The following is a 26800-nucleotide window of genomic DNA, read 5'->3' as shown; positions in this document are numbered from 1 at the left end:
TAGCGATGTATAGTAGTTTACAATTATAATCGTTTCTCCGTGCATCTGTTTGCATACCCCCCAGGCGCAAATATGTTCAATCAGTCAGACATACTAAACATACTGCCACCTTAAAATTGGCAAATTTTAACCGTCTCTGTCTAAGTTAGGTAACACGCATAGCTTTACAATCGGTCTTATAACTTGAACGCCCTTACTTGTTCGCAATGTTACTACTCTAACGGTTCCGTCTTTTCCTGGATGACATTCGGTGACGCGCGCTAATGGCCACCTAGTTGATGGAACGTTGTCTTCTTTGATGATTACGAGAGTGCCAGGAGTGATTTGGTTTGCACTACGGTTCAGTCATTTAGTCCGACTCTGTAATTGTTGGAGATATTCCGTATGCCATCTGTCCCAAAACCGTGCCATAAGTTGTTGAACATGTCTCCAATGACTAAGACGATTCTCCGGAAGGTTGCTTGCATCAATATCCGGAACTTGGTGTAACGGTGATCCGATGAGAAAATGAGCCAGAGTCAGTGCCGCGACGTCGTTTGGGTCATCGCTCAACGGGGTGATTGGTCGGGAATTGAGGCAACTCTCGATTTCAGTAAGAAGAGTTTGCATGTCTTCAAAAGATAAAGTTGACGTTCCCAACACTCGAAGCAGGTGATGCTTCGTTGACCGGACTGCTGCCTCCCACAATCCACCGAAGTGCGGGGCTCTAGGTGGGATGAATTTCCACGTTATTCCATTCTCCAAAGTCCAAGTTTGAAGTGATGCTTGATGATCATGGGAATGGAAAAGCTTGTACAACTCCTTCAACGCGTTGTTCGCACCCTTAAAATTGATAGCGTTATCTGAATGTAATTCAGAAGGTAAACCACGACGAGCCACGAATCGACGCAATGCTGCCAGAAATGCTTCTGTCGTGAGATTGGACACCAGCTCGATGTGGATTGCCCGGGTAACGAAGCAGACGAAAATGGCAACATATGCCTTTGTTGCAACAGCTCTGCGATGTGGACCCTTCACCATAACTGGACCGCAGTAGTCGATTCCTGTCACCGAAAAAGGACGTGCTGCTTGGACTCGTCCAGTCGGTAATTCTGCCATCATTGCTTCTTCAGACGGAGGTTTTGCACGGAAACAGGTGAGGCATTGGTGGTAAATTCTTCGTGCAACGTTTCGTCCACCACTAATCCAGTAACGTTGTCGGCTGGTGTTTAACATTAACTGTGGTCCTGCATGAAGTAGGGTCTGGTGATAGTGCTTCATGATTAGACTGGCTAGCGGATGGTGACCTGGAACCAACATTGGGTGCTTGGCGTCTACAGGAAGTGATGAATTATTATGTCGTCATAATCCAGCCCACCGACTCGTATTATGTCGTCTGTTCCTAGTTGCGGATTGAGCCATTTCAAATTTGAAGAGGGTGGAACTGGATTATGACGACGTAGCATTTTCAGCTCTGCTTTGAAGACATCTTGTTGAGCCCATCTGCACAATGCCCTTTCAGCTGCTTTGAGGTCATCCGTGGTAAGTCCTTTGCCCTGGTATGAATGGCGTTTGGCGCATCGATTCATAAACTGTATCCAGTATGCGATCATACGTCGTAGTTTTGAAAATGATGAATACAGGGTGAAGATGCGGTTGTGGGTGACTTCTGCTGTCGTGTATGCTGCGATGGACGTTCGTTGTTCTGTACTTGCAGCATCTGCATTTGCTGACGGTGATGTATTAGGCCAGGATGCTTCTGGTTGGTAGATCCACTTCGGTCCCTGCCACCAAAGGGAACTATTCAATAGGTCGACACTTAGGCATCCTCTGGATGCTAAGTCTGCAGGATTATCCACTCCGGGTATGTGGCGCCACGAGCAACCTTCGGTGATTTGTTGGATTTGCGCAACCCTGTTAGCAACAAATGGTTTCCAGGTAGTCGGAGAGGCCCGTAGCCAATGGAGCACGGTCATGGAGTCGGTCCAGAAAACAGTGGGTGCGGTGAGGTTTATGGCTTTCTTTACTCGTTCATACAGCTGACTCGACAGATGGGCTGCGCAAAGTTCCAACCTGGCTATGGAATGTCTGCTTTTCAACGGAGTCACCTTTGATTTCGAAACGAAGAGTTGCATCGTGATGGTTCCAGCCATATCCTCACTCCGAATATAACAGCATGCGGCGTAACCCTTTTCGGAGGCATCACAGAACAGGTGAAGTTGCAGATTTGATGATGCTTTGCCAACTGCTACACGAGGAATTTCAAGGTTCCGCAATTGGTCTAATTGTGACTGAAACTGCTCCCACTCCTTTTGCATCAATGCTGGAAGTTTCTTGTGCCATCCGATTGGTTGAGATTTCTCATTGGTTAGACTCCAGATTCGTTGCATGAACTGCTTTGCTGTTGCCTTTACGGGATCGACTATGCCCAATGGATCATATATCCGAGCGATACATGAAAGAACTTTCGTCTTGGTGATAGGCCCACTTGCATCCGGGATGTTTATTTTGAAGCGTAGGGTGTCTGATGATGGATCCCAAACAAGTCCAAGTGTGGCCAAAGCTCCTTCGTTGCTGGTGCTTGAGAATGGACTCGCTGCTAAATCCTTTTCCTCGATGTCTGATAGGACCGCTGGTTCATTGGATGCCCATTTACGAATAGGGAATCCACCTTTCTTGCACAAATGCTCCATTTGATTCTGCAAGAGTTGAGCTGCTTCCGATGTACTATCGCCAGACACAAAATCGTCAACATAGAAGTCCTTAAAACGATTTGCAGCGACGGGAAACTCCTGTGCATGGTCATCGATAGTTTGCTTCAGTGATCTGACAGCTAAAAATGGAGCGGAATCTGTCCCATAGGTGACGGTGTTCAATTCATATTCTTCGATGGGCTTGTCAGGAGATGATCGCCAGATAATTCGTTGAAGGGCACGGTCTTCCGGATGTACCCACACCTGCCTGTACATCTTGGCAACATCTGCGGTGAGTGCCACAATTCTGGTTCTGAATCGCAACAGAATTGAAAATGCATCTTCTTGGATGGTAGGCCCAGTCATTAAAGTATCGTTTAATGACAATCCCGATGTGGTGGTGCTCGATGCGTCAAAAACAACGCGACATTTGGTGGTGGTGCTGTCCGCCTTAAACACTGGATGGTGCGGTAGATAATAGCTTTCTGGTGCGTCGGGATTCATTACTTTACTCATATGGCCCAGCCGAAGATACTCATCCATGAATTCGATGTACGCCTTTTTTGTCTCTGGTTCTTTTTGCAGACGTCGTTCAATGGCCAAAAATCGACGCAATGCTATCGATTTTGACTCTCCTAAGGTGCCAGCCATCTCAGGTTTTCTTGGAAGTCGTACGATGTATTTGCCTTCGTCATCTCGTGCTGTGGTTTGGTTGTAGAACGCTTCGCAGGCCTGTTCTTCGATACTCCAGCTTGAAGAACTGCTCAAATCTTCTATCTCGAAGAACCGTTTCATTAAGTCCTCCAATCCTGACGAATGGGTGGCCACTGCACAGATGGTTGGTGATGATGTTATGGAAACGGTTGCATTTCCACTTACTACCCATCCAAATTTGGTAGCTTGCAGCGTAGGATAGCCAGCGCCCAATGATATGCGTCCAGCTTCGAGAAGGTTGTAGAAGTACTCAGCTCCCAAGATGATGTCAATACAGCTTGCCGTGTTGAACGAGGGATCCGCTAAGGTGCAATGGTTTGGGATGCTCCAATTATGAATGTTGAAGGATTCTCTTGGTAGATCAATGGATGGTTTTGATAGAATCAAGAACTCCACTGATGTTGAGTATGATGAGCAGCGGGACCGAATGGTAGCTCGGACCTTGTGACGAACATTTGCTCCTATGCTGCCACCAATGCCCGACAGGGGAATATTTACCGATTGACTAGGTAAACGTAAAAGTTGGGCCAGCCTGCCAGATATGAAGTTGGATTGAGCACCACTGTCAAGTAAGGCCCTAGCTTGATGTTCTCTGCCATATTGATCAGTGATGAGCAGCAATACTGTAGACAATAGCACGGTAGTCATCGAATCACTGTTCACGTTCAATGCCACAGCAGGTAAACTCGATTGCTTGCCGGCAGAAGTCGATGGTTTCGAGGTGTTGCTCGGGTTTGATGATGGAATTTCGTCAGTGTGCAGCAGCGTGTGATGTTTTTTGCGACACATTCGGCAGGTCGCTTTGGAGTAGCATTGGTTTGCCATGTGTCCTATGCCAAAACAGTTGTGACATCGTTTAAGCTGGGTGATTTTTCCCCTTTTCGCCATAGTGGATAAGCCGAGAAATGTGGGGCATTTGAAAATTGGATGGTGTTCATTGCAGATCGGACAGTCGTACGTCGGTGGAGCAATGGTGGTGGTATACACCCTGGTAGCTGGAACTCTGCTCTTTGATGTGGTTTCGGGAAGACAATGTTCCAACACTTCGCATTGTTTGCGTAGGAACTCCAATGTAGCATTTAGCTCTGGTGATTCTCCTGCCTTCAGAGTGCGTTCCCATAGTTTCCTTGTTTCGATGTCAAGACAAGATACCAGAATGTGGTTGATGATCAAGTTGCTGGTGCCGTCCACCGGTTTGCCCATGTGTTTAAGACCGTCGACGTGAGACTTGCACTTCTCTATTAAATCGCGGAGGTTTTTTGCCGATTCTCTGGACACAGGCTTCATATGCAGTAATCCGCTGATGTGCTTGTCGATGATAACGCGTGGATTTTCATATCGGCTCTCTAAAATTTCCCACGCACTCGTGAAATTGTTGCTACTGATGATGCTTGCATTAAGAATGCCTGCAGCGCTGCCTATCAAGGCGTTGTTAAGGTGGTGCAATTTCACAGCATCTGAGACATTTGATCGTTTCATAATGTCGGTAAACATAGCCTTGAACTTCGGCCAATGTTCATATTGACCATCAAACTTTGGTGTTGGGATTGATAACTGAGGCTGAGACACAATAGGAGTGTCAATCACGATCATTGGTTGTTCATTTGATGCCTCCAATCTTGATGCTATGATGGCGTATGTTTGCTGGAACTCTTCATCTTCTGCGAAGTCGTTGTTCAAGTCATCTGGCAAGAATTCGACTATTTGGTCCATGATTGCCTTTTGGGAAACCTTTAGTTCTTCGAGAATTCTTAGATGGACTCGAAGAGTGGCACCAGACACCGGGTTGTCTACTAGTTCCGATTTTAATTTATTCAACTTGCGTTGCACAGCTTGGTGCTTGATTCGTGCTACCCTTAATCCGTTCGGATTGGTTGGTGGGACTGGTATAAGGGATCTTGACGGAGCTGAATCACCCATTGTTGCGTTGTCGTTGAAAACTTCGACAGATTCCTCTGTCTTGCTAGGAGTATGAGCAAGCGGCATTGTCACACGGTGGAGCGCTGGTTGGAGAAGCGCACGACGCACAGAATTAGCTGGAACTGATGAGCACAACAAACAGGACTGGATAACCGGAACAGTGGAAACAGACACGCACGACGCACAAAAATGGTCAGCCGGAACACAGGAAACTGATGCACACGACGCGGAGGTTGCTTAGCTGGAACACAGGACACTGATGAGCACGGCACGCGCTGGATACTGACGCGCACGACTCACAGGATGGTTGACTGGAACACAGGACGCTGGCACACACGATGCACTGGATGGTCGATGATCACGACACACAGGATGGTAACTGAGCACGGCACACAGGATAGTTAGCCAGAACACTGGAAACTGATGCACGCAACGCGTAGGTTGCTTAGCTGGAACACAGGACACTGAAGAGCACGGCACGCGCTGGACACTGACGAACACGATTCACTGGATGGTCAGTCGGAACAAAGGACGCCGACGCATAAGACGCGTACGTCGCTTAGCCGGTATGCAGGAGACTGATGAGCACAGCACACAGGATGGTTGATGAGCACGGCACACAGAATGGTAACTGAGCACGGCTCACAGGATGGTTAGCCGGAACACTGGAAACTGATGCACACGACGCGGAGGTTGCTTAAAGGATGGTTAGCCGGAACACAGGACGCTGGCACACACGATGCACTGGATGGTCGATGATCACGGCACACAGGATGGTTAACACTGGGGTCCCCTCGCTGTACGATTCACTTGGTGGTAAGAAGCGATGAACTTGGTGGTAAGCTGGAACGCGGGAGGGTGAACACTGGGGTGCCCTCGCTGTACGACTCCGACAGGAACGATGCACTTGGTGGTAAGCCGGAACGCGGGAGGGTGAATACTGGGGTCGCCTTGCTGTACGACTCCGACAGGAACGTTGCACGTGGTGGTAAGCCGGAACGCGGGAGGGTGAACACTGGGGTCCCCTCGCTGTACGATACCGACAGGAACGGTGCGTTTGGTGATAACACGCACGGTACTTGGAACGCGCAAGTATGGTCCGGACGAACGCAATTGTTCGAAGAACGCCACGATCCATCCGGTTCGAAGGACCAAAATGTAGGGGTACGGCCTACTCCGGGAATTCGGTTGGGACAGGAAAGGGAAGATGATAAAACCCGAGGCGGTGGTAGTGGGTTAATATCGAGAAGAGGACAACAGAGACCGTTGGACTATGCCGAACTGGTCAACTATCGGGGGGAGGGATTGGTCCGAGCTGTTGGTCACGCCGAACTAGCTACGTCCCAGGACTGGAAGGGAATGGTGCGGATCGTCGGGCAATGCCAACTGATCTCGTACCACATGGGAAGGAAAGGGGGGAAGTCTAGGGAGAGTAAGAAAGGAAGGCAACGGAAAGCTAGACCAACTGGAGAACACTGCAGAGTGTCGGAATGTCGCTACCCGCCAAGGACTCCAAACCGATTCTGAAGCTGAGTTGTCTAGGAAGATGGAAATGATTCGTTCTTCAAGGTCCGTTACAGCTCTTTAACCTTTCTTGCCTTTATTGGTCTTTTTCGGGGGGGTACAGCCAAGCACACGATGTGTCGTTGTAGCGATGTATAGTAGTTTACAATTATAATCGTTTCTCCGTGCATCTGTTTGCATACCCCCCAGGCGCAAATATGTTCAATCAGTCAGACATACTAAACAGGCAGTACACGTGCTGCTGTAAATTTCGTCCCCATCTGGTCCATCCATACTATCTGCTAGCACCGATTTGTACTGTAAAGTGGGCTAATCAATCCTGCAGCAGATCAGCTAATTTTGCATTCAACTTCTTAGATCTTCCCTTTGGTGTATTAGCGTCTGTGTATCTTTGTTATTGACAAGCTGAAAGGTTGATTATTATACAATCTCTCCGTCCTAATCGTCGCTCAGCACTGGTACGCTTGTGCATAATTTGTTCAAAGCTTATCCGTAAAACCCTCGCCCCATCTTAAGGCACACGCTCGGCACAAGGGTTGGAGGATTAATTATCTGTCCCGCTTCCCAGGGCAGGGAAAGGCACCTCCCCCCCTGCACAAATGGTGCCCGTTCGAGCGTACGTTCAACAAGCTTCGAGAGTTGATAAAGCGATATTGATGAACTATCGTCATTAATTCAGCGAATCGCGAAAAAGAGGGCGTGAAAACATCACGCTCCGTACAGCTAACCAGGCGCCTCCATCGTCCATACTGTTTCCCAGCACATCGAGCGAGATCCCACTGAATTTATCTTTACCCGGGAGATTGGCTGGAGAATCGCGGTGCTAGAGTGATAAAGCTTTGTGACGATTGACTGCATCGGATACTGTTTGGGCAAACAATTTCGCAGAATAACAACCCACAATTGGTATTGGATTTTCACACTCCGGCAGAAATCAAAGCTCGTGGGATTGGCGTAATGCTTAAGATGGTATCGTCCGTTAAAGTAAGGTTTTCGAGGGTGAAACATATCACGAAAAAAACAGAAACCCCTCCAGATTTGCTATCCCTTTTTCCGAGGGCAAAAGGTTGCGTCCACGGGTTAAACATGGGCAACCGGAGCCAAGCCTGACCGACACAAAAAAATTACCCTACTTTTAATGAGATTTTTTACATTTTCTTCCTTTTCTTTTGTGCTGCTCTGTATTGTGGACGCAAAAAAACAGAACATGAATTAAGATGAGACTCTAGAGGAAGAAAAGAAAAGAACATACCTAAACACAACACAAAACGAACGAACAACGGCTTACATCCGTTTGCATGAGAATGCGTAAGATAGGCCTTCGCTTTGATATTACCCCCCCGAGTGCAAGTGAACGCTAACTGCGGATATCCTTTCATTTTGTCGAATTCCTTCCTAGGCCATGTCTTTTGTCTACTTATTTTGTGTATTCCATAGAATTCATTATTTTCTTTTTTTTCTCCAATCTAGCAGATTGTAAAGTCCTAATGCCATCTTCTTTTAGGACGGCCTTGTTTCGTCGATATTGCCTTTAACATGCTTTTTAGTAGTCAAAAAGACCCAAAAAACACAGGGAATAAAACGTGCCAGAAATCATCTAGGAATTTATATTAATTCTCATTACATTTGTCAAATCACTCAGCGAGCGTAGCGTGCCGTGGACCTCCCGTAGTTATTTTTTTATCTGTTCTACCCTGGAGGAATGTCATCCCGAGCCCGAGACAAGCGACCGTTAGCGATTGAACCGCACTGTTCATTAGACGAAAATGACTTCAAACACCCTTGAAGTGGATTGGCATTGTTTTGTGGCAATTATGCGGCAGGAAATGCGATCCATAACGCGGTGGGTGGTCAAGTTCCCGCATCAATCGAATCTTTTTTGTTTTATTGGGTACAAAAAAAAATTGGTCATCCGGGGTCCGGTTGCATTAAGAAAGAACTTAATTATGAAATCCCGCCACCCGCGACATGGTGTTTATTGCATTATGGCGTTCTTTTATTGCGGTCCGATTTGGTTCTGCTTAAAGCCACGCAGCGTACACACGGCAACATTAGTAACTGTCAATCAGGACGGTATGGCCTTCACGATTCTTGCACCCTTATCGAACCAATCGATAATAAAACTTTCATTACCATAAACATTTAGCTGCGAACACCCATTGCTACGGTGGACAGATTGGAGATACAGCTGCATGGCACTAGTTCCTCCGACGAACAGGCGCACAGGCTCGCCGAATGGTCTAATTTTGTCACAGCGTGTTAGTGAAGTGTTTATTACGACTTTATGATCCACCGGCTGATCTAATCAAGCTGACCGAGCATCATAGTATTCGGTCTTTCCTTTGGGTTCAGCAGATTGTTTCACTTTCCAACATAAATAAAATCTCTCTCTCTCTCTCTCTCTCTCTCTCTCATTTTTACTGTAACTGCAGTTTTGGACAGATTCATGGCCGCTTAAACAAATCGTTGACCTACGAAACGATGAGTCGCGTGGTATTATTTGCACATTTTCTTATGAATTTATTCATGAGCTAACGATAACGACAGAGCGAGAGAGAGAGTGAAAGTTATGGCTGAGTGAGAAAGCTTCCGGAATGGTGGAAAAAAATGGAAAATTTTTAGGCCATTGGGTGAGTTGTGTCTTCATTTTGTGAAACCCACTTTCGTCATGCTTCCAGCAGAAAGAAAGATACACACAAAAAACCAAAATCAACATAACGTGGATGCAATTTTGTTAGTCTAATGTTATTTCCCATGATAATGAAAATTTTCCCGGAAAATGTCTGTCTTTCTCTCTCTCTCTCTGTCTCTCTTTAAGTAATAATGTTCGTCCTGCGAACTGATCGCTGTTAATAGAAACGGGAATAAATGATGGGTCTTAGATAGCGTCCCTACATTAAGTACTTCCTGAAGCTCGTCTTTCTCGTCCAATTCCTTTACTGGTTCAACATAAATAAAGCATATTTACTATCGCATTATTATGCGCTTTAGGGTGAATACTTGATTGTGCTGGGAGCATAAACATTAGCAAAGCTCGAAAATCCGACAGTAAAACAACACTCTTCAACTAAACTTACATAAACTCGATCTCGCACAGCAGAAGCTCCTTACCACTAGTTCCTTTGAAAATTGTCGGCGTGTGACCAAAACAGAAACTAATACAAAAAACTCTTGAAGGGGTTTTTTCCTGCTTACTTCGCGCGAGTTCACTGGCATGCGGATGAGGATGCGGTTTAGCGGCAAGGCAAAAACTTTCGCTCGAAAACCACGTGCAAAACTCTAGCTCCCGATTCGGCCAGGGATTTAAACTTTTACTTCGCAGCGCAAGTGGTTAGGTAAGCACGTTACACTATGGTGCACATCACAGAACTTTCTAACTGCCGATCGTTGTGGAGGCTACAGAATTACAAAGAGGATTTTAGGTCAAATGACTGTTACCAGTTGATGGATACACGAAAAGCCAACCTTGTTAAATGCATTCCAACAAACCATTACAAACACACCAGCCAGCCAATTCCATGCAATTCGGCTACCGCGTGATACATGCATCCCGTTCCTCTAATCCATTACTCGTACGGCAACAGTCATGTAGTGAGCGACAATGTAATCCCTTGCCAAACTTCTTCCCAACTCATTTTCGGCACACGAGATAAATCTCCGACACTCGTTCGCGCCTGTTAATGGGCCATCGACGCTTACGTTTCCCCGGCTCCATAATCCAGCATCCGAACCAACCACGGAAGGCTTCTTTCCGGACGGCGGCTCTAAACATCAAACGCCATTTGGCCCGCTATCGAGGCACTAAAAAACACTCACACCGCTTACGAGTAGAATGGCTATAAAAATAAAAGTACCTTATCCCACCTATATCGCCGAGCCCTAACCGGCCATATGCACACGTCCACTGACAGCAACTTCCAGCAAGCTCCCAAGGCATACGGCAATTTCGTACCGTTGGTACAATTTTTGTTCATAAAGGTCATATTATATCTTGAGCATTCCGATCGAATGCGATGCTGCGGAAGCCACCGCAACCGAACCGAAAGGACCAAAGACTGTACACGTGAGCTCTCAACAAGCACACCTGTACCGTGGCACCATCTACATTCAAAAAGAAAATCATAATTGCCATTTTCATATACACTCGAGCTTCTTCCCTTGCCTTACGACGCGTCCTCTTAATGGAGACACTTGGGAAAATTTACCAACACAATGTCTGGACGGAGGATCTTTTCTTCTGGTCGAATCTCACTTCTAAGCTTTTAGCAGTTCCGTTCCATTGAGAACATTCATCGCTCAATTGATTCACATAAAAAGGGTCGGGTGAGAACGATCGATCCAGCGCACGGAATGGAAAGTGAGCTCCTTTTTCCCATTGATCGTACAGTGGTAAACGCCGAACCAATCAGAAGAACCCCTCTTTCCCGGTGGGTAGTGAATGAAATTGAGCAATCTTTGCGTTCTTCGGCTTCTGATCTGAGGGTGCAAAGTCGGTCCGAGGGATGAGAATAAGTTTGACCGGTTGGATTCTTAATACCTTACCCAACTCAAGAGGTAGTGTTGCGCTCCAATTGTGCTTCATATTTTTTGTCCGCTCTGTCGGCTCATAGATCTTCCCTTCCTTTTTCCTGCCTTTATTCATTTATTCGTACCTGATGAGGAAGTAATTCTATTCGAAGTCAAATCTTGCGTACGGGTAAGATTCAATCAAAACCATTGATTGGCAGCTTATTTCGGTTGGTTCTGGCCTGACGCGAACCAGAGCGCACCACGGGAACATGGCGTACGCCTCGTCACAGAACCATTTTCCGAGGAAGCATAATTTCCAGGAATACATTCTGCATTTCATTTGTTGCCTCGAAGCAAATGTCCCCGCTTTTGGACCGTACCGTTACGTAGCTCTTTTTGCTCACAGAAATTCCGAGGATGAATGATTAGGTGTGTTTGCATTTTACATTTCTTTCATTATATTCTCCACGTCATTCACCGTGGCACTCGTGTGCGATGGTTTGCGATGTCACTGAGGGGACGAAAAACGCAACACACGCATGACGCTCCTTTCCGCATGCTGGAAGCTATTTTAAGCATAAAACAATTCACGCTTTTCCTCCGCCAATTTCAACGATCATGCTTTTTGAGGTTTTTTTGTCTCGCTCTTTTTCTTTCGTCCACATCCCTCAACGGCCCAACAGCAAAAGCTCTTATCGTCAAATAACGAACAAAGGATGTTCGATGAATGTGCCTTAATTTCTGCGCCCGTAACTTTGTTTTTGTGCCTGAACCATGCCGCGAGCACAGTGGCCAGCCAGCTGTTAATGAGTGGAAACAATAAAGATAACCGACTGATCTCGCCCGCCCCGAAAGCCCCGAAAAAAAACCCCAACAACAACCACCAAACAAAAGTGCCCTACGGCGTGGCGCCAACTTTATGCGAACGTGTCTGTGGAACGGTTTCTGATCGGTATGGTTACTGATTGAACCACCGAGAGCACTGTTTGGGGCGAGGGAATCTGGGTGAGATCCTTTAGTAGCGTCCCTGTGCTTTTCGCCTACCTTTTTTTCTTCGCTAGATCTAATCAGGTTAAATCGATTGATGAAACGGATTAGCGCGATGAAGCTTTCAACCGTCGTCCTTTGTTTGCTCGGTTTGCACACCTTTCCTGCGTCTGCCATGGTGAGGCACCAAGGACGATAGATCACTCAGACACACCTTGGTGCAGATGTGGTTGAGAAAATGGTAAATTGTCGCACAATCTTATCCAATTTCTCGACCTCGTTAGTCATGCTTTTGATGCTGTGGTCCACCGGTTCCAGGTGACACCGTGGGCAAATGATGGGGACTCCTCGGGACTTTGGGCCCCCTAATAGAATGGTAGCACAGTACAAGCCCGAAAGAAAAATGTCTTCCCCACCTAGGAAAACTCTAATCATCTGTGAAAGTTAATTACGGCATCATCTTTAGTGGGATGGGAACGGAAGAAAAAAAAAACCCCGACCGCTTATAAGCTTCCTTTGCTGATGGTTCCTCAATGTTTTTGGGCGATGGGATTAGCAGTAGGTGTGGGGACAAGGTGGCAGCTAAACTATAATCAGTGCTTTGTGTGTTTGTTTCATCTTTTTTGTTGTTGATGGTTGGAGGGAAAGTTATAATTGAATTTTCCACCTTGAACCTAACCCACCGTTTGGGCACCAGTCCCCATCGTATGAATAATTTTGTATGCACTAACTTCTGTTCCGGCAGTACTATGACCACGCTAGTAGATCTCGGTCGCATTCACCCCTCACGGGCAGCACTATCGATCACGGGGGGGGCGGGTGGTTCCAGCACACCATAAGGAACATCTGACTTTTATTGGTTCGCTTAGCATGGTGCTAGTCTCGGGTGTGTGTGTGTGCTCCCAATTTTCTCGCCCCTGCGGGAAGGAACTATTAGCCGAACGCAAATGAATTGCTTAATTAATGGTTCACCATGGAGGCTGGCGTGTTCTGGATAACCTGCTACTGTCTGTGTGTGTGTGTGTGTGGCCACTGATCGAACCCAGCATCCGCTTTATGGTAATGCGCCCACCCGAACTAGTGGGTGGACTGTTTTGGGAAGCCATCCAAAAAAGGGCAACAGTATGACGATGTGTGTGTGTGTGGGTGATTTGCTCCCCTTTCGTGCAGCGATGCGTAACGGGCCAGAAATCCCGAACCCGTGCTGTCATAATGGAGTCGGAAAGTTTTGGCCGCGCATGGGGTGAGGGTGAAAAGGCAAAATAAAAGTTTTATGTTATTATTGTAAGTAAATCATGGTGCCGATCAATAGGTATGCTGCGTTGGTGGCGATGAGTCTCACCCCGAGTCGTTGTGGATTATCGCGGTTACATGATAGTGTGCTGTGGGGCCGATAAGCTGCCCCGAAACGGCAGCTACGAATGTCTGCCACGTATGCGCTGAATAGGGTTACGGTTAATAGAGTTTCCTCTCCAGTAAGTTTATCGTGTTTTTGGGGCTTGGTAAATTAGTTGGGACAAGAAATCCGCCCGCTTAGGTGTGATTTAATAGTAAGCAGACTGTTTGGTAAATTACAATGTTTTGCATCATACTTTTTCCACATCATCATTATGGCTGACTTCTCATAACATGAAGGTATGATGATATAAATTCAGAGGTTGGGGGTTTTTGAAATTGGATTACTTGAGCAACGCTTTCCAACCACCACTTCCCAATAATTGTTCATTATCAAACACATTTTTGCAGATTCTTTTATTTTTAATTTGCAAGGACAAAAACGATTTCATTTGAACTCACCGAGTTGGGGGCTTTCGCTCCAACTCTGGTGAAGGCTAAGATGGAAAATTCCATCTCTAAATATAGGGTGGGGAAAAAATCCACAAACCCCCACCCGCTATTCATTATTCATCTTCTAAAGCCATTTTCACCTCCATAACGTAAGGCGCCTATGCCATGTGGCAAACATATCGACAAGCTTCTGACATATCCTCCCTTCTGTGGACGTTTATGAGCAATTACCATCCTGCCGCACATCACATCAAACTCGCTCCGTATTTACTTCGTTACGCGACAAACACTGTTCATTACATAAACAAGAACAGCAACCAAAACCGTCGGGACCTTCGCACGCGAGATGGTTCGCATCGGTACGCGTGTGCTGCAACAGTAACCGTACTGACGGTTGAAACATTTTTAATCAACGTCTGCGACACACGACAACAGGATACCGGTGTGTGTTGCCGGCGTTATCCACACGCCGAGCTAGCAGCGGACTTCCGGCTGGGTCCGTCCGAAGGTTACGGGCACGTCTTGCACAAGCCACACAAGCGAATGACATGTGATGAATGAAAATGTGGGACTGCCATTGTTTTGCCCGGCATTTTGTATGAATTAATTTCAACACTGCTGAAGAGCCGATAGTGTGCGCGCGTGTGTGTGGGGCGGTGTGGTAAACTTCATTGGCGCGGGTAATGAGAATGGGAGAGAAGTTTACCACACCACGGTAGACGGTGTCTTGGAGATTAGAAATCAGCTTGGGTGGGTTGAAGTGTGGAGAAAGTTTAGCATAATAGTTGTTTATCGTGGATAGTCCAATGCTGTCATTAAAATCTCATCTGTACCGATTCTCCGTAGTACCGGGACTTGTTATTAGGTTGCGGAGTTTTTGAAGACCCCAATACTTGGAAGCCGTGACACTGTGTGGTCATTAAGATGAATGTAAGCGACAGTTTAGGGGAGGCGTTTAATTTATTTTTAAACTTAACTGGAAACTGTTTTCCACAACTCAAAAACAATCCTTGTCAGTGTAAGAAAATAATATTTCCGGGAGGGATAAATGGTTGATGAATCATCTTTACGGCAGAGGTTTTCTTCGGAAGTGATCTCATTGCATAGGCATTTATATCTATTGCCTTGATGCAGACCGTGCAATTTGCTTCTCTGACGGCTTCCCTGAGCCTTGAAACCTACATTCCAAAAATGGCAGCATTGAATAAACCCTCTGGTGGGTGAGGATAAACGATTATCTCTCGGTAATTAATAAATGCTCACGCTGCACTTGGTGGTATCATAAATTCGGGCCCGCTTCCGCTCGCTGCACGGTACCATTCGGTGCCATTGCGAATGAATTATCATTGCGATTTAAAGCGACCTTTTTCTCCCGTCTGCTGTTACCGGAATGCTGATTTCAGGGAACAATTTATGGTGGTTTTTCACCGTTTGATGGTCATGAATGTGTTCGGGTGGAAGTGGACAACAAAGAAGCAGATTCGGGTGCGAACATGGACGGTGAATAGGATGGTCAAATTTATGAGAAAATTCTTTCTGTGGTTTGTTTTGGTGGTGAGTTGTCTCGCTCACCTACTGGCGATGTATAATTTAAGCCAGGTGGTAAATAATCAGCAGATTCCAGTGAAACTCTCTACAATGATACGCCACGGGCTCTTGTGGCTGGTTTGAAAGTTTTAAATCGATAAGCGGCATAATACATTGGTTACGTACAGCGTATAGCTATAATGGATAAAGTTTGAGTTAAATTTGAGAAAAATGTCGTTAGACGTAACAAACAAAGCAACGATCGTGTTTCGGGACAAATACTAAAGCTTATTTATTATCATTACAGCAACACTGGCAACCGTAGAGATTGCTTAATTCATCCCCTGGATGCCACTGGACCAGGGAAAATAGGTAAAAAGAATCAAACCCACCAGCAAATCAAGCAAAACTCCTATTCCATTCACGGAATCGATGAGAATTGATGTGCGTCGCGAAGTAAAGTCTGAACCCCCTCATATGAAGCCGATAACAAACCAAAGCATAGCAATTGCGAAAGTTAGCAATGGCTTAGGTCAACGGCAAGCAGAGGGAAACCGTACAACCGTTGGCTGCAGAACGCGTATCCCATGCCGCTAAACTTTGCTGATTGGTGGAAGAGATGGGTGAAAAAAAAGGTGGCTAGCGTCCGATCGTCGTAAACCCCCCCGTCTTCGCGTGCTGTTTCCACTGATCAATCAATTGCTGATTATTGTTGGTGAAAATGTAATTACGAATGAGGTTCGCCGAGTACGCCCGGGCGCTCGTCCGGTACTGCGAGAGAAAACACACTTCAAGCTTCAAGCTTCATCATCTTGGATGACATTTCACTTTGGGGGCATTTTAAACGCGCCCCCGGTTAACAACAGCAGCATACTGACCTCCGCCAAAAACTAGTTCGCATCAAACGTGCGCGGCCCCATTACCGTGTGATGGCGCGTTTGTTTAGTGCGCTTAGCGGTATCTGACAGGCGAGCGATCACGAAGTTCGAGGTCAGCATGGGCCGGTTTTCTGGCCGTTCGGTGATCCACTCATGGTTCATTGGTGGCCCCAAAATATTGGACCATCACGGGTGGAAAACAAAAAAAAAGGCAAAGAGCAAAGACTTATTATAAGGAGATCGGTTCCTTTTACTTTTGAGAGCTAGATCTAATATAAACATTTCATGTTTGTCTTTCTTTTCCTTTTCTTTGAAAGTTGGCTTGGTTTTTTTTTTGTTTGGCACAACAATAACAATAAACCGGACTCCAAAGGATCCGTTTGGCTCGAAGGTATGCCATGGGTCACTCGCCCGTCGACCGTTTCACCGCTTCCAACGCGTAACAAACCAGCATTCAAATGTCAAGAGCGTCAAAACCAAATGTGGGTGTTGCTATTTTTTCCGGCCAGTAAAAAAAACCGATCAACAATCCCCCGAACAACACTGACAGCACCCGTAACCTGGTACAGTGTATCTGAGTAAAACGGCACATTTCATCTTGTGCCAAGATTAGGAGAAAAGATTTCTTCCCATTTTTTTTATGTTGTTACTTTCGTTGCCAGCCTGCTGACAATAAGTCATCTTTCGAGGATTTAGCCCGGGTAAAAGATGAATAAACACTACCACAAACCATTCCCGGAAAGGAAGTTCCGGTATTGGAACGGGAAGAAGAACAAAATACACTTGCCATGATTCTGTTTATGTTTTTTTTCTGTTATGTTTGCATAATGTTATTGTAGAGAATTTACTGGATGTGATATCGTGATTGTCTTGCGATAGATGTAACACGTCTGGTTTCTTTGCGAGTGTGAATTCAATTGTCCTTTATTCTTATGCATTAATTAGAGTTCATTACAAATTCATCATGATTCATTTCTACCCTATAAACATTTTCGTAATTCGAACAGTTATGATTTCTGGTACTTTGAAGCTACGATAGCAAAAATTCGTGATTGCATTACAAAAGCTCCGTCGACAAGAGCCAGAGTACACTAAGCATATATAAACTCTTTGTGATGGAAATATTAGTCAGCTACCAGGAAATCTCTTTATAATACACTATTTCCTCTCCTTTTTTATGGTTGACTTTGAATCAATTTGTTAGCCAAACGAAATCTGTGAGAAGACGGAAATCGTAGTGCATGTTCCGCACTTACGGCTATCATACAGCTTCCTTAATCCGTGCTAATTGACAGCCAGCCAATAAGTTCGGTTTCGATCGGCCGTCTCAATGGCTTCTCGCTCCGAAGCTGAATCCTCATTAAAGGAAGAGCCCAAACAATCTTCCTTCGTTTTAGATCGGATCATCTACCCGGTGCGATACTGATGTCGAAGTGGTCGTACAAAATATTTAAACACAGTGATGTTGGAACGTCTTAATTACGATCCCCCCTACCCACCAATTTCAATCTACTCAATGAGCTTTCGTAGTAGCTCTCGTAGCAGTTGCCTACATTCCTAGGATTCATTGAGCTTCCTTGAGGATAGCCTCACCGATAATCAGCTTAAAGACCGAACCATTCCAACTAAAACTCCAACTCCATACCAGCTTACCTTTTAATCTTAACACATTAATCCGCAGCACTGAGGCTTTAAGCTATGGCCTTGCAAATGGCTAATTTTGTACGAACATTGTACCCGACACCTTAGGGGACCGGTTTTTTTCCAGGTATAGGGTAGCTATTTTCAGATCACAGCTAGACAAATTGAGTATGATCCTGATCCAAAATCGATCCTTCGCTAGGGCAGTATAAATTGAAGGTGTTTGGAAGCTAATCGCTCTCTTAAAGCTTAAAGCTCATTATCGCGCAACGGTTCGTAGTATGAGTGAGAGACAGTCAGTCTAATGCAATGTGACTCTAGCACGCCGGGCAAATGTTTAATGTGATCTTATCGGGATGCTGAGACGGATGTAGCTTTCTTTTCTTTTGCCATAACCCATTTCTTTTGCGATGTGTGGCAGTACGCACCACAGGAGTCCAATTTAGTGGCAAAGATACAATCCGATCGCTATCCTAAGCTTCCCCAAATTCTTTCTTTTGCAAACACATACACACAAACACACACACGAAAGTGTTCAACAACTCTGCCCCCGCCGTGCACAGGTGAGGAATAATTCAAATTGGGCCACCCTTCTTGAGACGTCAGAATCCCGCTCCTCCTGAATGCTGGGTGGAGTGAGTGGTTCTCGTAAGCGCAAACCAGTTTCACTTTTGACGTTATCGTTCGATCGCCAAAGGGGAACAATCTTTTGGGCTATTGCCGTACGCGCGCTGAGATCATCAGGGTGGTGCGGAGACTTCTCCGACAGCACGTTACATAAATAATTCAACCGAACAGTTCAACGTCCGTCCTAGCAGCTTGGCAAAAAGAACGCTCCGAATGACCCACAGGCAACCAGGATGCCCAGCTCTTGCTTACGCTTATGAATTCGCTACCAGTGAATCAATTTTTGGGGCCTAATGCCTTTTTCTGTGCCACGTGTTAGATAAGCCGAGATTACCGGTGTGCTTGTGTTGATCGAAAACGTTTGTTAATTATTTCAAAAAAAAAAAGAAAAACACTGTACGCAGAAAATATCTATTCCGGCCTATTAATCTCTCTGGAAAGCGGAGTTTAGGCGCAAACTGTGCCTGAATGCTAATTTATGTTTACTCTGGCTCCCTGCTCGCTGGCTTCAAAGCATTGCCGGACTAATGACACGTTCGACAGCGAACATGACGGGCAGCTGATGGATTAGGTGCAACAAAACCGGGATAACAGGGAACGGCTCAGTGACAGTGACAAATTTCGAGCAATCACATTCACACAGTTCCAGGGCTCGAGCCCGTGCCGTGGTCTAGTTATCCGGGCTCGAGAAGTGACATTCTAACACGCTGCCGGTACGGATTACCCTATCTGGAAATCAGGAATTTCGGCTAATGAAAGTGAACCCCCGGGGTGGGTAGAACTGGTGGACACCATGGTTGGAGGTGGACCTAAAGACAGACTAAGGACCATATTAGCTTACACTGATAGGTTGCATGAATTCTGTCGCTTGTCGGTTGTTTCTGTTGGAATCAGATAGGTTCGGCTGAACAGAGAGTGGGCCGGTAAGCGAGGGAATGATTCGTTTTATTCACAGGTGGTCGACCGGAAGTGCGTTCCGCAAGGGAAAGTGGTACATTTATTTCAATTAATTCAAGCCGAAACGAATTGTTGTAACGTGCCACTGTTTGCAATTAGCTAGAGTGCTTCCCCTTCTGCATTGCTGTTTACGCACATTAATTGAGTGGTTTAAATCGCTACGTCTCATAATAAATATTCTTAAACAGGATTAGCTGGGCCTCGAGTACATAAACCCTTGCGCCAGATGTAAGTATGTAAGTAATGCTTCAACAAACTCCCTTTACCAACTGCCTCCGTTCAACGGCTTCGTCCCATTTTGTTCGGTTAATTTAGCTCATTTAAAAGATATATGGAACATCGATTACGGCAGGCTACGTTTGAAATAAAGTAAGCCTACCCATGACTTATCACTGTTATCACACTTCCAATAACTTACAAACAATAAATCTAACCAGCGGTCTCTTTTCACACCGACAATGCTACACTGCTCAGGACAGGCCGACTTCAAAACACTTCCCGGCTTCTCCGTGCTGGCCATATAACCGGCAGAGGTTTGTTGTATGCGTTTGCAACTTGTTCCTTGGGGTTTATGATTTATGCTGTTAGCAACTTTCGACCGCACCCAGCCACACCGGCGACACCACATGACAAATAAATTGTGGTTCTAGCGATTCAAAGCTCCCATTTACACAATAGTATATCAATCAGGAACTAGTTCGGGGTAATCGGCTATTCGTGAAACAACGATTTATGGCGACCCATTTTTGTCTCTTCGTGACCGAACGGGAAAAAAGCCCTCTGATTGATAACAGTTTTGAGCCGAGGATAGGCAGAAAATAACAACTTTACGTATCTCCTCTGGAATGAGACACACTTGCGTCAATGCGTCAATAATGGTCCGAATTTTATAGCACAACCCCAGCACAACAAGAAAAAGCATGCTACAAAGACAATGGAAAGCCGGGAGAAAACTTTCCCCGGGAAGAATCATTTATTCTTCATCCCCCGTTGGATCAAACTTGGAAGTGAAATGAAAAGATCAATAAACGGCACCGGAAGTGCCGAGAGAAGCGGGGGTGGTTACCTTTGCGCAGGATTTATGGGAAAAATTGCAAACCCCGACCGATAGGATGATGAAAAACTTCTCACCTGCAAATGGAACCGGAAATTGCCAAATCCGATGGCGACGATCGGAATTGGACCTTGTAGTTTCGGCGCCCGACCGGGGGGAAAAGAAAGGGAAGCGAAGAATCAAGCCGAACATTAAAGTTTCTTCCGACGGGCGCTTTGATTCGGTAAGGCAAACAGCCGAAAGATGTTAGAAAATTGGTTCGTAGAAAAGTTGTGCTTAGTTTTGTGGGAAACACAATTTAACGAATTGCACCAAAGTCATCATCCCGCAAAACCCCATTATTCGAACCAGAACCAGTGTCAGCTTAATGGAAAATTTAATAACATCAAATTCGCCTCTTTTTCTACCTACCATTCGCTTCTTAAGCGATCGGGCGTATGGCTTTGCTCATCTCGTTCTTCATTCCGTGGTAACGTGCCGTCCTTCGATGAACCATTGACTTTTCTTCTGCTTTTCGGTTCCACTCGAAGTCTCTCACCACAGGTAACCGAAGAACCGAAACTCGTCTCACCAATTTTCACGGGAACCACCGGCGATGTGAATGCGCTTGACCGCCAAAAGCTCCGGACGCGAAAGATCATCGTTCGAGCATTAGCTACACTTTGGCACACAGGTTTTCGGGAAAAAAATACAAGCCCGTTAACCGCGCCAAATCAGGCTGGACGTTGTCGTTGCCAATTGCTGCTGTTGACTCTGGTTCGTCGCGATATTCGTCTGGTCCGGAAAGTTTCCGACGCTCTTCTGCTAATCCATATCATCCACCGAAACCCCCCCATCCCGGAGGAAATATCAACCAGCAGGTTGCCAGACTGCTGGATACGGCGCGGTAGATTATAGATTTTCGCTGCGGTTGATTGACAGGCGCGCGCTCTCGACGACGACACACTGTCATCGTACGCAAGACAGTGCGTGCTCGGCACACGGTAGGCAAAGGCGTACGCACGATTCGCCGTCGAACCTTCGGTGGTACGAGGTCACAAGATTTTCCAATCCGTTCGATACGATGCGGCCGACGTACGACAATAATTTTGTTGTTGTAAAGATCGATGATTGCGTGCTTGTATTTCATTTAATATGATAATGAGCTTTTCTGAACGGCTGGGTACGCTTTAAACGTTGCCAGGAAGCGTCCTAATGACCGTGCTATGCTTTATTGTTTCGGGAAACTCTTTGTTGAGGATTTGTTAATAATAAAACATAATTTAGTGGATCCGATTACTGTCCAAATTCTGCAAGATTATCCTTCCAAGGCAAAGCTCCAGTATTTATCTTCGCCTGAACAATTCAAAATCTAACACCGCTTGTTTTGTTCTCACATTTTCCAGCAGACTTTCAAACGGCACACGGCCACTCGTCCATTTCGGTCCCCGGGCGCCTGTGACATTCATGCCGATCTCTTTGATCGCTCAACCATGCCACACCATCCTTAAGCGTGGTGCGGCATTTTCCTGCTGCTGCTGCGTGGCCTGCCTTCGTCCCGCATCAATCCGCACAAGTGGCACCAAACATGATGGAACTCGCCCAGTCTGCCGGCAGTAGCCTAATCGCGGTCATCATCACCAACAGCACCGGCGAGGGATTAGCGAACGATGTCCTCGGTGGCGCGCATCGCGCTCTACAGCAGCCGCACCACCAGCCCCAACAACAGTACCAGCCCCAGTATCTGTACGCGAACGAGAGCGCCGGGGGCGGGCACGGGACGGAAACGCACGGTTACACCACGAACCCGATCTGCATCCTGCTGCCGATAACGATCTTCTACTGCTTCATCTTTGTGGCCGGCATTGTTGGCAACCTGTCCATCTGCATCGTGATTGCGAAGAACAAATCGATGCACACCGCCACCAACTACTATCTGTTCAATCTGGCCGTGTCGGACTTTTTGCTGCTGCTGTTCGGTAAGTAGCACCCGTCGGTTCGTGGGTAATCTGATTTACTGCTCCCGGGAGGCTGGGGCGGGAGTTGTACGTTTGTTTCTCGGGACGGGTTTCTCATTTCATGCTCGATGCTAATGAGCTGGAATCTGGTCCACACCGTGCGAGGCACCATGGGTTTGGCTAAAAATGCTTACGAAGAGACGTTGCCTACAAATGAGGTTAAGCTTTGAGGCGCTTCGTTGCGGGATTTTCCTGAACTCATTACATCCTGTGAACGACGTGCGTTGTGTGCTGGAGATAATTCTCTTTTCGAAAGCCAACACGAACAGCGGATGGCGCGTTAGCAAGGCTAGGCTTGTAAACCTTTGTAAAGAAACGTTACATAGATTAAAATCACAAGAAAATGATACCTTTTTTGTTACTCATCAGGATTACTCATAATGCTTTGATGAACAGTTTGTACTGATGGCAATTCTTTTCTGCAGAGCTTCGTCAGGTGTATGCAAATCATAAATAAGTACAGTAGAATTACCGTACATTAACCCAAAAATAATTTGAGCGGTGAAGCACATTGGGATCGTTCAGTTAACATCTGCCCGGCATTATTCGAAACACCCGAACGAGTATTCCGGAGAACGGTCTGACCACGGGCACTAGCTTCAAATGATGCGACTATTAACGTTGCGACACATCGGTAAACGGCCAAGTAAACACTGCAGAGGTTTGGGACGTGCGTTTCAACAAAACCTTAAACTGCCCACATACGCTTGAAAATGCTCGAAGAAATTCCAATCGCCGGGAAACCGTAACTGTGATGGCCCTAATGAATTGACTCGAAGCTCTAGGACACCTTCACAGTAACTGTTTCGCATCACAATTCGTTCCGGCTGTGTGGCGAATGTTATTCAAACATTGGAAACACTCGCAAAAAGGTGAATATTTTATGCAAAATTATGAGAAACACGTTGACACGAAACATTCCTTTCTTGAGATTCTGTTTTCTGGGCAATACAATTTCGAGATTGATTTAAAATTTAAAGAGGTTTAACCGTCGCTTCGTTTTCATGGCTTTTGCTGCGAGCATTTGTTTCACATAAAAAAACGGAAGCACCTAAGATGGCACCGTGTTACGTTTTCCTATTTAAGCGACACACGGGGGAAACGTTCGATGGAAAGCTGAGGTCAAACGGTACCGTGAGGACACACATTATCTCTTCTACTATTTCAATGAAAATCCAATTTATATGCACGGTGTCTTGGACAGAATTTTCCCTTCTATATAAACCCAGGATAGCTTCGGCCTAAAAGGGTTTGCTTAATATTCTATCAACTGCGGCACGTACTGCACATCTTGACCACACCGTGCGCGCGTAAGGTCACCCGTAGCAGTGGGGTAAGAATTTTACTTCCAATTTCCCCAGCCACAGACGACAGCTGCCAAAGGTGTAAAGGTATACCACCGAACGGAAAAAAAAACAGAAACACACGATTTGAATATTGTGCAACACGTTACTGGCCATTTTTTACCTATTTTATGATACACGCTTTCCACTCGCTCAATATGGTACGAAAAAGGGGGGTAACCCCCTGCGTTGTACCGTACAACGGTATTCACTTTGCTGGGGCGGGTTTCATGCTCATGTATGATTTGTACCGGACCGTCCCAAAAAATCATCCCCGAGGACTGAATGCTTTCTACATCCCAGCAAAAGGGCAGAAAAGTGCAACGATACCTGCCATCATCAGAAGCGGGCTTTTGAACCGTGCAATATAACTGCATTGCAAAATAAGTACCGTCAAAGGGGTCAAAGGAGTGGGGGTTCCTAAGGGCAAGGGCAAGACAGTCAGTGTAGTGTACTTTGTCTTTGTCTTTGCAAAATTTGTATTTGTGTCAACATGTGCGTCTTTGCTGTACGAGTTCAATTTCAGCTCTTTTCGTTGGGTTGGGAAATGTTTGGTGAATCATTTGTTGTGCATCCTGCTTGTGGCAGCGTATTTCCAACTGTCATTTTATGATGCAAAATTGTACAGTTTATTGCAATATCATGTGCACAATCATGGAGCTAAATGGAGCACAACTGAGCTATTTTGTGTCAAATTTAAATTTAAACATTGAGCGTTAAAGATGATGGATTTTTTTGAGCTCCACAACTTCAGGAAAAACAATGTGATGGGTCCTCTTTTTTTTTTTTGTAATCTAAAACGCATCAGAATTGTGAGCACAAAAAAGGCTTAAGGCTGATTTGATAGTGACTTGTTTTACTCATATCCGGATAATATGAACACGATTCTGTCTAGATTCCGAACACGAATCAAACCATTCCTTGATGACCATTCGCTCTGACCCTTTTCTTGCGTACATTCAATCCCCTCTTTCTCTGTCTCTATGATATCTGGATCTCTCTCTCTCTCTTCTTGACCTAACGACCTCTTAAGGCCATTACCGTCATTTCTGGCTTTCTAGACTTAATGATAGCTCGTAGTTGAATAGTCAAGTCCACACCATGGGGCAACAGTCCGGATGGGATTTGAATTCTGGTCCTGCCCAATGAAGACCGACACCGTTGTCGCCTCTACCACCGGACCCATGATATGATATCGGGACCTAAAAGAATTATCCAGCTTATCGCCCAAGCCTTGAAAAAGGTCTTGAGTAAAGGTAGCGATGCTCATCTGGTTGTAGATTCACTAATCTGCAATATCCGATTCTCTACCGCATATGGACTTTCGCATTCCAATAAACTGTAAATTGCCATCTTATGGATTAGCTTGCAGAACATTTTTCCCGAGTATTTACCTTAATCGACAACATTAACACGATCTTAAGTGAATGTGATTTTACTGTCTTACATTAAAAAAAAAGTGTCAATTAGCGTTACTAAGATGTTACGCCAAAGTTGAACAAACTCATAAAAACGTTCCAGTCGAAGCAATCGAAATCACCTGGATCGGATATGAATCGTCCAGGAACGCCCACCGCCGTGAAACTGCTGTCCAAACCTCTCGCCACAACACCGTCAACATTAGTGACCTCCAACCGTTTATTCACGCTCGTAGTAACGTAATGTAATAAAATCGTCCTGCCCGTATTAGACACTGGCCAGATGCTTCCGGCCACGGGTTGCCACGGGTGTGTCCAAGCTACGGAAAAGCGAAATCCGTCCGGCACCGCCCATCCGAAGACATGCCGCCCCGATTTATGTTTCCCGGGTCATCCGGCAGTAACCGGTGTCGGTGTTACCCTGTGGCAATACCGTGCTGGCAACAGTTTACGATCATCAATGACCCACAGCAAAGAAGGGTACACTGCTACGGGGTGGGAAATGTTAAAAGGTCGAAGTTAGCCCTTCTCGAGAGTTGTATCGGATGAAAAGGATGTTTGTGTGTGTGTGTGTGTGACAATACGCAATACTTCTTTCCCCTGGAACATCTCCCCCGGGGGTGGCAATGCGCCCTGTTCGAACATTCCTATTCTTGTCGTTCGATTTTCGATTGATGCTGGTACGACGGTGCCATCCCGGCTTCGGCAGACGAGAATGCTGTGCACATGCTGTTGAGCAAAATACCACAAATGCTTCACCAAGCAGAACACTCGTCTTGAGGGAACGATTTATGAATATGTCTCCGGTGATTCAAATTCATAACACACGCCCCGTACCGTACCGTTCCGTTGGGGGCAGATTTTATTCCAGCGAATACTGCTCGGAATGTTTGTGTTTGATCGGTCGAGGACGATCGATCATTTATCACAAACTCAAGTATGTATTTAAGGGAGGTTTTCGTACAATTGAAAACCCTAATACTACATGCTAAATATTAATCAGAATTCCTTCGAACCGTTTACCAGTTATCGTGTTTAATCAATGTTTGTACTCATCCGCCACAGGAATGCCACAGGAGCTGTACGGCACCTGGAACCCGTTCGCCTACCCCTTCAACCAAATAGCCTGCATCATTACGGGCCTGCTGTCGGAAACGGCCGCCAATGCGACGGTGCTCACCATCACCTCGTTCACCGTCGAACGGTACATCGCCATCTGTCATCCGTTCCGGTAAGCAAAGCCC

General features: G+C 45.9%; 2 protein-coding genes across 6 annotated transcripts in view; one reads left to right on the top strand and one right to left on the bottom strand.

The window, feature by feature from the left end:
• The window catches only part of LOC118505431 (pyrokinin-1 receptor-like), a 34577-nt gene that overhangs the window by 4863 nt on the left and 2914 nt on the right, over positions 1 to 26800 (top strand). For 2 of the 5 annotated variants that reach the window (XM_036041211.1, XM_036041207.1), the window contains exons 2-3: positions 22184 to 22756; positions 26622 to 26787. In XM_036041211.1, the coding sequence (XP_035897104.1) occupies positions 22366 to 22756; positions 26622 to 26787 (557 nt within the window). In that variant the 5' untranslated portion in view covers positions 22184 to 22365. Of the gene's footprint in view, positions 1 to 15948; positions 16014 to 22183; positions 22757 to 26621; positions 26788 to 26800 lie in introns of all 5 variants that reach the window. The other 3 variants (XM_036041210.1, XM_036041208.1, XM_036041209.1) reach the window with 2 other exon arrangements.
• Positions 1817 to 5099, bottom strand: LOC118502469. The gene is made up of 2 exons (XM_036034700.1): positions 2168 to 5099; positions 1817 to 1893 (listed from the first exon to the last, which is right to left on the bottom strand). Exons 1-2 carry the CDS (start codon positions 5097 to 5099, stop codon positions 1817 to 1819), a joined length of 3009 nt encoding a protein of 1002 aa, XP_035890593.1.

This window comes from Anopheles stephensi, chromosome 2 (genome assembly GCF_013141755.1).
Source record: "Anopheles stephensi strain Indian chromosome 2, UCI_ANSTEP_V1.0, whole genome shotgun sequence".
Lineage (NCBI taxonomy): Eukaryota > Metazoa > Arthropoda > Insecta > Diptera > Culicidae > Anopheles > Anopheles stephensi.
This window is presented reverse-complemented; position numbering and strand designations above follow the sequence as displayed.

Coding starts and splice junctions, on each gene's coding strand:
- LOC118502469 (XM_036034700.1), bottom strand. CDS start 5,099: ATGGACCAAATAGTCGAATTCTTGCCAGATGACTTGAACAACGACTTC. Junction 1,894..2,167: donor CTGTGATGCCTCCGAAAAGG/GTTACGCCGCAT, acceptor TGTTGCTAACAG/GGTTGCGCAAATCCAACAAA.